At 33.2% G+C, this 13539-nt stretch overlaps 1 protein-coding gene across 4 annotated transcripts in view; it reads left to right on the forward strand.

The window, feature by feature from the left end:
* Window positions 1–13539, forward strand: part of LOC126881274 (gamma-tubulin complex component 2-like) — a 109704-nt gene that overhangs the window by 66962 nt on the left and 29203 nt on the right. For 2 of the 4 annotated variants that reach the window (XM_050645456.1, XM_050645458.1), the window contains exon 12: window positions 8342–8413. The exons of the other annotated variants lie outside the window; for them this stretch is intronic. In XM_050645456.1, the coding sequence (XP_050501413.1) occupies window positions 8342–8413 (72 nt within the window). The remainder of the gene's footprint in view (window positions 1–8341; window positions 8414–13539) is intronic. 4 annotated transcript variants of the gene reach the window in all.

Here is a 13539-nt window from a genome sequence, read left to right on the forward strand (position 1 = left end):
GATTCTTTATTATATTTCGAATATGTGTGCCAAATATCTCGACAAAATATTCAAAATTACAGCCGCAATCTTGGACCGCGTTTGTTGCTACCTGTTGATCGCTACTGTTGCCTCTTAATAGCATGGATTACTACCGATCTGGTGAAAAGCATTAAAACACTTAAAGGAGTAGTTGTATTTAACGAATATGTACCTACTTTTTAGACATTATGTTTGATTTTAAAGAATCCGTCGTTGTGTAAATTTGCTATTGTGTTTTGTCGAATATGAGATTTTAGGTATTCTACATTACAACCATATACTCCATCAACTTATTAATTTTTTAGACTTTTCTTTTCATGCGCTGTTAACATAGTAAAATTAATACACAATAATTACTATTTGCGACCTATTATATATGTTACAGTTCAAGTTGATTATCCAGTTGGAGTTGACTTTTACTAGTTCGGGTCAACTCTAACGGCTGGTTTCAGTAAAAGTTGATTATAAATATAAAATGAAGATTTATATTCAACATTTACTAGTAAAAGTAGACTCCAACTAGGAAAAGTATACTCTTCCCAATGCCGTTTAGTAAAAGTTGATTCTGATTCACACAAACAGCCGATCCTAGAAATTAAATGTTCCTGAATATGTTCAAATTAGTCTAGGCTGTATCGTCGCCCCCGTTAGGTAAATTACTCCGATTCGAATTTTTTGCACAAACTTACTCAAAAAGAGGTCCTTATAAAAAATCTACTGGGTGCTAGGCAGTACCTTGATCGATAAATTGTTTAAACAATTTTTTTAGACAAATTCACAAAAATAATTTTTTCACTTCGAATAATTTTTTTTAGATCATTTGGGTTATTCTGAGCAAAAACCATTTGACATTTAAAAATTCAAACTTCTGTCAAACCACAAAACTGTCAAAACTTTTTTTGTAATTTATTGCTCACATGTCATCACCATGACAAGGCGAAAGCTCTTCTTCTTGTGGTGCTTTCTCCTTTAGTGGAGGGTAGCGACTACACTGGCAAATCTGTCTCTGTCCAATGCGGCTCTAAACAAAGATGTTGAATCAAGGCCGGTCCAGTCTCTGATATTTCTAAGCCATGAAATCTGGCGCCTACCGGGACCCCGTTTTCCTTATTTTGTATTTTGTGATTTTTCTCTAAAATTGATTGTTGTCGAGTTATACGCGATTTAAAATTTGAAAAATGGGAAAATAGCCATTTTCAAGGCTTAATAACTTTCAAGGCTTAAATTATTATTATGAAAGTCCGAAAGTCACCAAATAAAATTTTAACGACTCCCCTACAATATACTGAAGAAATTTTTGTTATTATTTTATTATTAAGCGGTTATTTTTAATCATTAACAATGAGCGCTAGGAGCGTATTGACGCAGCTATCAATTTGAGTGCGAGTGGGACGCACCATTGCACCATTTTGACATTTAAAAATTCAAACTTCTGTCAAACCACAAAACTCTCAAAACTTTTTTTGTAATTTATTGCTCACATGTCATCACCATGACAAGGCGAAAGTTCTTCTTCTTGTGGTGCTTTCTCCTTTAGTGGAGGTTAGCGATTACACTGGCAAATCTGTCTCTGTCCAATGCGGCTCTAAACAAAGATGTTGAATCAAGGCCGGTCCAGTCTCTGATATTTCTAAGCCATGAAATCTGGCGCCTACCGGGACCCCGTTTTCCTTCAATCTTACCCTGGATGATCAGTTGCGTGAGGCGGTACTTTTCGTTTCTCATTATGTGTCCCAGGTAGCTAACTTTTCTGACTTTAATGATTTTTAGCAGTTCCCTATCTGTACCTATTCTCCTCAGAACATATTCGTTGGAGGTGTGGGTTGTCCAAGGTATTTTCAAGTCTCTTCTATAAAGCCAGAGATTAAAGGCGTTCAACTTGTTCATCAGTGTTGTGTTGTGTCGTGTCCAGGCCTCCGTTCCATACAAAAGTATTGACCACACATAGCAACAGAAAACGACATCTAAGACTGATATTAATGCTACTGTTACAAAATAAGCTTTTCATTTTGATAAACCCCTGTCGGGCTATCTCTATTCTCGCTCTTGACTTCTTGTTTATAGTCAAGTTGATTGTTGAACCAGCAACCAAGATATTTATACTGGCTTACGTATTCAAGCTGTTGGTGTTTCACATATTTATTGGAAGAGGTAAATTTTTGTTCCTTGATATTCTTATAACAAAAAAAAAATATAAGACCGGAAATGAAAAAAAGAATATATAATACCATATTAAAACCAGTAATCGTCTATGGCTTAGAAGTGTGGCAGTTATCACAAAAACTTAAAAGTAACCTATAGAGTTTCTTATAAAGAATATATAATACCATATTAAAACCAGTAATCGTCTATGGCTCAGAAGTGTGGCAGTTATCACAAAAACTTAAAGGTAACCTATAGTTAGAGTTTCTGATACAGATGGAAGTCATCATGTTTTTTATTTAAGTTTTCGATTTCTTCACATTGTTCTGTTATCCATTTTTCTTTTGCAATTTTTATTTTTTGTTTAATGGTTCTATTTAATGCTTTGTACATTGCTTTGTGCTGTTTGCATTTTCTTCTTTCATCCATTAAATCCAATATTTCCTCTGTCATCCATCTTTGCTTCCGTGGTCGCTGTTTTGTGAGCATTTCAGTTGCCGTTGCAAGGGCGTGTCTGATTTCCTCCCGAAGGCGAAAGTTAAGGATGTTTAATTATATGAAAATGTGCTAAAAAACAGAGCGAAAAAGTAAAACCCATTTAAAATACATTGTTACTTCAGACACCCTTTAAACCCTACTGCTATCAGTATTTACAATTTTCACACAATAAAACTTTTACATCAGCGGTTCCTTCTCAATCTTTTTGAGTCATGTGCCATCTAGTTTCTTTTATTATATTTCTATATTTTTAGATTGTATAATCAAGACTTACCTACTATGTACTACTATTTTAAGTTTTTGTGTGTTGTGTACCACCGCAAATAATGATATGTACCACCAGTGGTACATGTACCACAGATTGAGAACCTCTGCTTTACATAATATGAGATAGAATAGATAAAAATTATTTTTGTGAATTTGGTTAACAAAAATTGGTTAAACAATTTTTCGACCGCGGTACCACGTGACACCCTGTGTATTTGTTATAAGGATTGTTATACGGATGTATTTCTTTGAGTAAGTTTGTGCAAAAAATCGAATCAGAATAATTTACCTAACGGGGGCGACGTTACAGACTATACTAATAAGTAGTTGAAGCGGTCAAAACAAAGAAACGCACACTCATCAAAAATGCACTTGAGATTCTCGTATAATCAACATTTACTGAATCGATCCAGGAAGAGTCAACTCCAACTAGTAAAAGTTGATTTAAATTTTTAAAATCAACTTTTACTGCTCGTTTCAGTTGGAGCTGACTTCAACTAGTTGGAGTCAACTCTAACTGATAATTAATCAACTTGAACTGTAACATATATACATTATATGTCCCTGTAAGTTGGAACCATATGGAAAACTTTTTTATTATTAATTTTTCGAAAGAAAGTTATTCTTCATAAAAAGTTCTGCATGGTCTAAAGTCTAAAGTCTAAAACATAAGATTCAGCCATGAGATATAAAATTTTATGAATATTATACGAGGTATGTCAAAAAATATGAATTTCGCTCAAGAGTAAAGTAGTTTTATTTTTCACAATATTGCAAATTGTTATTATGAAAAGTTGTTTGGAATTAAGAACTATATTCTAATATGTAATTACATCCTTCTAGTTGGGAAAAACAATTTTAAAATTTTTCTTAAATAATGTTTTCTGCAGTGCTTTCATGTACAGGGTTATTCACTATATTTTGACCCCCCTGTAAACTGCTCTATTTACAGAATTAGAAAAAAATGTAAAATACAAAAGTTATTCGATTTTTAAAATATGATTTTTTGACATATATAACATACTGGTGACGTCATCCACCTGGGCGTGATGACGTAATCGACTATTTTTTTTAATGAGAATAGGGGTCGTGTGCTAGCTCGTTTGAAAGGTACTTCAATTCTCTATTCAGTAATATAAAACATTAAGATAATTATTTATACAGGGTGTTCAAAAAAATTTTTTGAATTAAATTAATTGACACAAAAAGAAGAATGTATGTAATTTATTTAATTTAAAATACATTTTACTGCTGTTAGAAAACAGAAATAAAAGTTTATTGCACAAATAAACATTGATTTTTGCTTAAATTCAATGGTCAAACTGCCAAGAGGCAGATGGGTGGAAGCTTGAACATTGAATTTAAGTGAAAAATAATGTTTGTTTGTTCAGTAAACATTTATTTCTGTTTTCTGGCAGCAGTAGAATGTATTTTGAATTAAATAAATTACATACATTCTTCTTTTTGTGTCAATTAATTTAATTAAAAAGAATTTTTTTGGACACCCTGCATAAATAATCATGTTAATGTTTATATTACTGAATAGGGAATTGAATAACCTTTCAAATGAGCTAGCACTCGACACCTATTCCCATTTAAAAAAATAGTCGATTACGTCATCACGCCCAAATGGATGACGTCACTAGTACGATATATATGTCAAAAAATAATAATTTAAAAATCGAATAACTTTTGTATTTTACATTTTTTTCTAATTCTGTAAATAAAGCAGTTTACAGGGGGGGTCAAAATATAATGAATAACCCTGTACATATTATATCAAGAAATTTATTACGCCGTGTAGTTAACCTGCTACTTTAGCAGCTCTTGTAGCTTGGCGCATTACTTCATTTTTCGTTTCAGCTGGATATCTCTGTACCCAGATAATTAAAATTCATTTCCAATCAATTTCCAATTTACTTCGTATAGGTTTTGTAACAGTGGTCAAGCATTTTGTTTTTCAATAATTGCTGTTATATTCAGACCTTTCCATTTTGTGTTAAAACGATGTACTGGTCAACGTTAAATTTGTGAAATCGGGGGTCATTCGTAAAATAAAGTCCCCTTTGCCGCTGAGAAAGAATGCGACGTGCTGGGTGAAATCTGGCAACACTGCCTTACACATCAACTCTCCCTCTCTCTCACTCCACCACTTTAGTCTCGCTGCATTGCTCAGCGACGGCCTAGCACTCATTCAAGATGAAGGTCATGGTCGCTGTTACCGCCAATGTGAAATTAATGTGATCCTTTTTTTAAATGAAAAATTATTTACATTCATCATCAGTTAATCGAAGTTTATGGGTACCATAAACTTCGAACCATAAACATTTATATCTGTTCAACATTTTCGCAACGAACGGAAATTCACGATGAAGATAGGAGTGGAAGGCCTTCAGATTCATCGTGAATTTCCGTTCGGCCTTCACTGAATTATCTATACCATTTGCGAACATGTTGAACATATAAGAATTTTGAACGTGCGAGGGTTTTCTCGTGCGATAGTTTTGACGCCTTGTCCTTTTCACACAATAAGAATTGAGTCGCATGAAGATATTTTGCTGTGTTTTTTGGTATATTATTTTTATTTACACTATATTATTATACAGGGTAGCCATAAAGTACGGAAACACGGTCATTTTTCGGAAACCGCTTGAACGATTTTTATAGATTTTGGTGGGTAAGGGTCGTCTAATGAGGCCGATATTACAGTAGTAATTACATTGTTGTCAAATCTTTCGTTTTTCTGGAAATCTAATGAACTTTCTTATTTTAAATGGAACATCCTATATATTTGTTGCGTTTTGAAGTCCCTAAGAAATACTAATTATTTTTGATGTTATATTCCCTATACCTAAATGCCATAATTTCGGAGTTATTGCTACATTTATTATAAAAAAAATTTCAAACAAATTTTAAAAATCAATTTTTTTCGGCCCGAGCAGATATTATTTTAGGTTCTTTGGATAATTGGGAACAAGAAAGGTCTTTTGTTATTTTCCTCTAAAGTTTATCGTTTCCGAGTTATAAACAATTGAAAACTGAAAGAAATCGAAAAATGACGATTTTTAAGGTTCAAAAACACAAGTAAAAAAAACAATTTTTAAAATTACGAAGTATGTACCTAAATTCAAGCTCAAACCTTCTATCAGCTCCCTATAAGAATTTTTGGCACGTTTTATTCTAAAACATTTTTTTTTTAATTGTTAATGAAGTGCATATGAGAACGGGCGATCGGGCTGCATTAACAACTAAAAACAATGTTTTAAAATGAAATAAGACCAAATCACGTATCGCTAGCTGATACAATAAGCTTTGAACTTGAATTTAGGCACTTCATAGTTTCAAAAATAATATTTTTTACTTGTGTTTTTTAACCTAGATAATCGTCATTTTTCGAATTTTTTCACTTTTATATTGTTTATAACTAAAAAACAATTAACTTTAGAGGAAAATGGCAAAAGACCTTTTTTGTTTCCAATGATCCAAAGATGCTAAAATACCCGGGCCGAAAAAATTGATTTTTATAATTTGTTAAAAATGTTTTTTTAATAAATGTAGCAATAACTCCGAAATTATAGCATTTAGGTATAGGGAATATAACATAAAAAATAATCAGTATTTCTTAAGGACTTCAAAACGCAAAAAATATATAGGGTGTTCTATTTAAAATAAGAATGTTCATTAGACTTCCAGAGAAACGGAAGATTTAACAACAATGTAACTACCACTATAATATCGGCCTCATTAGAAGACCCTTATCCACCAAAATCTAGAAAAATCGTTCTAGCGGTTTCCGAGAAATTAGCGTGTTTCCATACTTTATCGCTACCCTATATAGAAATATATAAAAGATAGAAACTTGACGAGAAATGCTTGGAATGGTGTATACCGTGCACTTAACAGTTAATTTGACGAATTAGGTGATAAAGAAAAAAACACATTTGGTAAGCACAGCAAAATTAATTATATGTTACTGATAACAACAGTAACTGAAACTGCCAAGTGTATTCTAATAAACTTTATTTTACATAGTTGCAATTAACGTTGAGTATAGAGGGTGTTCCATCAATATGTGTGAATATAAAAACCTATAAATCGTATCTTTTTGCGTTCATAGGATGGACCAATGAACTCGGTTCTTCTTATTTCTCTCTCTTCGACAATAAAGTAACCACAACGCTATGATGTGATTTCGCTCCATATAATATAACTATACCTTTTATTCTACGAAATTATATTTAGTTTTATAGGGTAAACGACTCGGAAGACGGGAGTAGGGCGGCCGTCGCGTCTTGCGTGAAATTATCTAAAAACAACATTTAAAACGAGGGCAACAATATTTAAAAAGGAGTGGATGACGGAGGGTCTTTAAGTACATGAAAAACATAGATTGTAATGTTCTGAAGCTATTTCCTTGTGGCGTTTTTGTAATAAACTATTCTAAATGGAAAATAAGCCACAATTTAACTAAAAAAATGATTTTATTAACGTTTCGAAGCCCAAATCGGATGTCAAAACGTTAATAAAATACTTTTTTTTAGCTAAATTGTGGCTTATTTCCCATTTAGAATAGTTTATTACATATATTGTATGAGCTAATTAGATGAGCTAATCCAAGATCCCACAAATAACTCAGTAGAACAACGAATATAAAAACAAATTAAGACTTTTAATTAAAAACATAAGAAATAATAACTGACAAAATAGAAATTGCAAATTAATTAAATACGCATTACTGTACATTAGGACAAAAGTATGGACAAAAAATACCCATTTGTAATGATACATCGTAATGATACATATCAGACATCGTATCATGTACCGACCTCAGCCACAAAGTGTAAATAAAACTAATATACCAAACAACACAGCAAAATATCTTCGTGCGACTCAATTCTTATTGTGTGAAAAGAAAAAGTGCGTCAAAACTACCGCACGAGAAAACCCTCGCATGTTCAAAATTCTTATAATGTTAAACAGCACATAAGCACTTTTACCCATAAACTTCGATTAACTGACGATGAATGTCAATATGTGAAATCCATTTTGCATTTAAAAAAGGTATCACAGCATGAATTTCACATTGGGAGTAACAGCAACCGGGACATCCATCTTCAAAGCCTGCTAGGCCGACACCGAGCAATGCAGAAGGGCGAAAGTGGTGGGGCGAGAGGGAGGGAGAGTTGATGTGTAAGGCAGTGTTGCCAGATTTATCCCAGCCCGTCGCATTCTTTCTCAGCAGCATAGGCAACCTCATTTTACAAATAACCCTGTATCTACTGTATCTACAACAATCAGTTTGTCATTACATTTTTATATGAAGCGCTTGAGTAATTATTTAATTTTTTGTTCAGCATATTTAGATATTTGAAAAACTAATAATATATTTCTTTATTTTTCGCACCATTAACAGCAGATGCAGCGATATTTCGTGGAGGCAGAATTGGGCTCTTTGCCCAATTCTATGTACGAATCTTATACACAGGTATTATTGATCATGCAAGCTTGGCATTTGCTAGTTTTTTAATTTAGCTTGCTTGTTATTGTATTGTGACTGTTACTTTTATTTTGCACAAATATTATAGATACATTTTGACTAGTAAGTTTGTGGAGTTGCTAGAGTGCAACTTTGAGAACTAATATGTTTCGGATGTTCCTAATACAGTCGAAACCGCTTATTGTAATAGCCTTCGTGCCAAGCAAAAGTATTCCTATAACAGGGATATTCTAATAACCGATCATATTTGCCTAATAAAAACGTTTTGGGGCCTCAAATTTATATTCCTTAGACCGGGATATTCTCTTAACCGGTATTCTAATAAGCGGGTTCGACTGTATATGCTTTAGAGTTTATTTTTTGCGAATGCCTCTGTCATAGCGGCCAACTCATTTTTTCTTTGTAAGAAGAATATTAGTTGATCATCGTAGTAGTTTTGAGTAAACGTATTTTTCAATGTATCATGTAATTTAGGCTTTAACGGCCAATGTTTTTAAATTATGAATTAGAAATTGGCGCTATTTATACGCTCCGTCTTCGGTGGCTGTCGTGGATGATATTGTGTTCTGATATTTAGCATGATATTTAGCGAGGTTACGGTTACACAGTGCGTAATATATTTCGCTGCTCCAGTTTAAACTGACAGTTGTTTTTTTGGATCATTTGCCGATCTTAGATTTTTTTATCTGTCGTTAATTTGAAGGTGGATTTGTCATCACAATTCACTAAGAGTTTGTCAGTTAGATCCGTCATATAAGGTAAATAATATTTTTGTTTTATTTTCGTTTTTGAAGTTGCATTGCTGAACGTGTCTTAAAATATTACCTCGCATTTTTTAAACGTTTTTGTTTTCATTTAGTTCGAGGTTATCTTTAAAACGGAGCTATAGATATAGGTACTTCAAAATTAGCAAACCTGACTACGCGATCTCATTGATTTCCCCAGCCGGCCATTTCCGGGGAAACCATTTCCAAAACCAAAGCCTTTTTTCCATTTTTCTTCCCTTCGCCCCACCATTTCTTACCCCCGTATCCAAACCAACTCACTAATACGCACTAACCAAGCGTGGGGTTTTAATGGCTAAAAATCCTAAACGTTATTTTCTATGAAATACGAAACTACTAAAGGCTCACAGTCTCCGGCGGTGTTGTCTCCAACACCGCCAAGCAAGCTAGTGGTTGGAACAGAGTTCGAGCAGAATTTTGTACCAAGATTCCCCAAACAGATCAGGTTACTAGTGATCAGGCTAAGTGATAACTCTTAGCCTGAATGATATCGGACCAGAAGATGATAGAACTGGAAGAAGAGCTGAAGGCAATAAAATGGAAAGTAGCATGCAATGAAAGAGCATTACATGCTACACCAACATATTACACAATAATTATGGGCGGCTTTAATTCGAAAATGGACTTCAAACAGTATGATGCAGAAGTAGCAATGGGCAAGTATGGATGGCAAAGAAAGCGAGGGCAAAGACTATTTAACTATACCAGAAAAATGTATTCCTGATGCACTCGTTTTTTGATAGAAAGCCTTAACGTAAATAAACATGGTACATCCCAAATGGCAGTATCAAAAATGAGATAGATTTTGTCATAACGAGCAAAAAATAAATAATCCAAGACATTAAAATACTTAACACATTTTCGATAGGAAACGAGCACAGATTAACCCCAGAAAAGATGCGATTAAATTTAGATTGGAAAAAACCAAAATGATCTTAAAAGCAGGAAAGAATGAAGGGATTCTTCCAGAATTCAACGACCTGTGTGAATATATACTAACCAGACATTACAAGAAAACGAAATAAAAGATTTTGAACAGGCAAATCCTGGCATATCAAAGGCACCAAAAGAAATAAAAAAGGAGTGCTGTATAACATAAAAAAACTAAACCAAAAGATTGAAGGGCTCCTAAGTAAAAGCAGAGAGCTGACCGAAAAGTATGAGTCCAACTACATAACCATGAAGAAATTAAATAAAGGTATCCACCGATCAATCCGAAAAACATACGAGAAAACAATATAAAGGTGGTTACAAAAAAATAATAAAATTTTGAGATGAAATACGAACAAAATATGTACAGAGTAAGAAACAAAGATGGAAACATTACTACGGATAGTACCTCGTATATAATAATCTTTATACCTTCTACCCTGAGGTGTAGGGATCTGTTTCTTTCATTCTTTTTGGTTCTTCGCAATTTTTTTCCATATCTTTCTGTTCTCTGTTAGTTTTTTGGTATCGTTCCATGTTATTCCCCTCTTTTTCAAAATATTATCTATTATTACTGCATTCCATTGTTTTCTTGGTCTACCACGTTTTTTCCTTTCTATATTTTTACTTTCCCAGATTATTTTAACAGGTATATTATCACTCATTCTTTGAAGCTGTCCCCACCAACCCAGCTGTCTTTCTTCTATATAAGTTTCTAATGGTTATATTTCTAATTCTTCTCTTATTTTTATATTCTTAACTTTATCTCTTCTTGTCACTCCCATTACTCTTCTTAGATATTTCATTTATATTACCTGCAGTTTACTTTTATCCCTTTTTGACAATATCCACGATTCATATCCATATGTGAGTACAGATCTATACACAGTTTTGTATACACTCATTTTCGTTTTTCTTGATATTTCTCGTATATTTACAAATCCACTGTTTATTGCATAATATAGTCTATTTGATTTTTGTATCCTCTAGTTTATATCTATTTCTTGTCTTCCGTTTTCTTCAAATATTACACCTAGGTATTGATATTTACTGACTTGCTCTATTTCTACTCCATCTATTTGCATATTTATCATTTTCCTATTTCTATATATTACCATTCTGGACCTCGGAGGTAAACTACACTATGTCGACATGGTGTTGTTTTGAATCAGTGTTTTTAATCCACTTATTCTATTAGTTGGATTATACAAATTGGTTATATATTATTATTAAAATATTGTCATATTGCCTTTCAACCGATTATGGGATATATCAGATTTTTATTAACATCCTAAGTGCTCCAAATTTTGTTGCAAACACACGCTAAACAAATTTGCTCGAAATGACATAGTGTAGTTTACCTCCGAGGTCCAGCATTGTCTTTGTCTTACTCTTATTCAATTGCATACCGTATTTTGTTAATACCTTATTCCATATTATCAAGCTTTCTCTTACGCATTTCTCGGTTCCTGCTGTAATAACCACATCATCCGCAAATGCACATTCTGCCATCCCTATTTGTTCTAATTTCCTATATCCTATGTATATTGGTTTAGTTCTTTGTTTAGTTTCTCTTATTATTTGATCCATAAATATTATGAATAGAAGCGGACTCAATCCCCCTCCCTGTACCCCTCCCTGTACGAACAAAATATGTACAGAGTAAGATACAAAGATGGAAACATTACTACGGATAGTACCTCGTACCAAACCAAAATCCTCGAGGTTGTCGAATCCTTTTACCGCGAAAAGTATGAGAGGACCAACGAAAGACAAGATCAATCCATGCCCAATATCACAAACCAGGAACCAGAAGAAATGCCATACGAAGTTAAAACTGCATTTTCAAAAATGAAAATAAATCCTCTGGTGATGATGGAGTAGTGATCGAGAAGATCAAACCAGTTGGAAATGAAATCATCCAGACTTTGGCCAAACTTTTGACCGATTGCATGTACCAAGGAAAAACCCTTCCCGAATGGAACAATACTTCCATTGCTCTATTATTCAAGAAAGGAGACATAACAGACCTAAAACTCTATCGTTTCGTCAATTTGCTATCACAATTTTATAAAAAAAGTCAAAAAAGACTGGAGGCCAAGATAGACTTCTATCTATCAGCCCAGAGAACAAGCTGGATTTAGATTGGGGTACAGCACTAACCACCATTTACTATAACGAACCTTGGTACTGATATTCCATCCAGAACAGATTATCGACACACTGTCATAATATAATATGTCAACATATCTACCAGAATGCCATAGCTAGCGTAAGACTATCTGAACAAAAAGCAAATAAATCATGTATACATTGAGGAGTACAGTAGGGAGACACCGTCTCTCCTAAGCTATTCACACTTTTAAAACATACTTGTAAGAAGGCAGATCTGAACGATTATGGTATCAACACAAATGGAGAGAAGCTTAGTCAATTGAGAAGCGAAGATGATATTGTCCTTATAGCCGATCGTATGAATGATGCAACAATAATGTCTTTAAAATTATATTACGTTTCCTTAGAGGACGGCTTAAAGATCAACATGAGCAAGACGCAAATAATGATCTGTGCTAAAGCGTAATATTGCTGTTGATGGAAAGGATATTGAATATAGTCGGAAAAATGAAAGAATACCCATGAACGAACATATAAAACACGCTGTATTTTCCTGTCACCGTGTCATACAAAAAATTGGCCAGCGCAAGTACATGTAATAATTATTATTATGTACTTGCGCTGGCCAATTTTTTGTATGACACGGTGACAGGAAAATACAGCGTGTTTTATATGTTCGTTCATGGGTATTCTTTCATTTTTCCTACTGTATACTATGTCGTATAAATACTTTTTATGTACTTATGTACTTAATGCGTTTTCAGTTTGTTTTTTTCCATTTTTTCTTTAAACGGGATATTATTTTATTTTCTTGTTTATTTGTTTTACTCGTATAGCTATTGGTCAGATGCGTTAGAAATTTATTTCATCCAACAAATTCATACAGCTATTAAGAAGATATTTGCGCGTTTGCTATACATATTTTAGACATTTTTTTGTTTTATTCTATTCAACATTCAACGAATGCAATGTGGGTAGATCAGTCTGTTTAGAAACGATAATTTCACAACTCCACAAACTTATATAGAAATGCCAAGCCATAATACATTTCTTCTACATATCACGTGTACCAGTTCTTATGTATTATTTTGCAAGTCTAGTCATATTTTAAGAGAAGAAGGATATATTTTGTTATATTTTCAACAAATGAATTATTTAGATTAGACAGTGGTTTTTACATTTTAATACTAGAGATTTAAATTCTAATGGGGACTACTTGGAGCAATAGAAATACTGTATATAGAATACATAGCGACTAATAAGATATTATCCATGGTAATCTCG

Source organism: Diabrotica virgifera, chromosome 3, assembly GCF_917563875.1.
Source record: "Diabrotica virgifera virgifera chromosome 3, PGI_DIABVI_V3a".
Lineage (NCBI taxonomy): Eukaryota > Metazoa > Arthropoda > Insecta > Coleoptera > Chrysomelidae > Diabrotica > Diabrotica virgifera.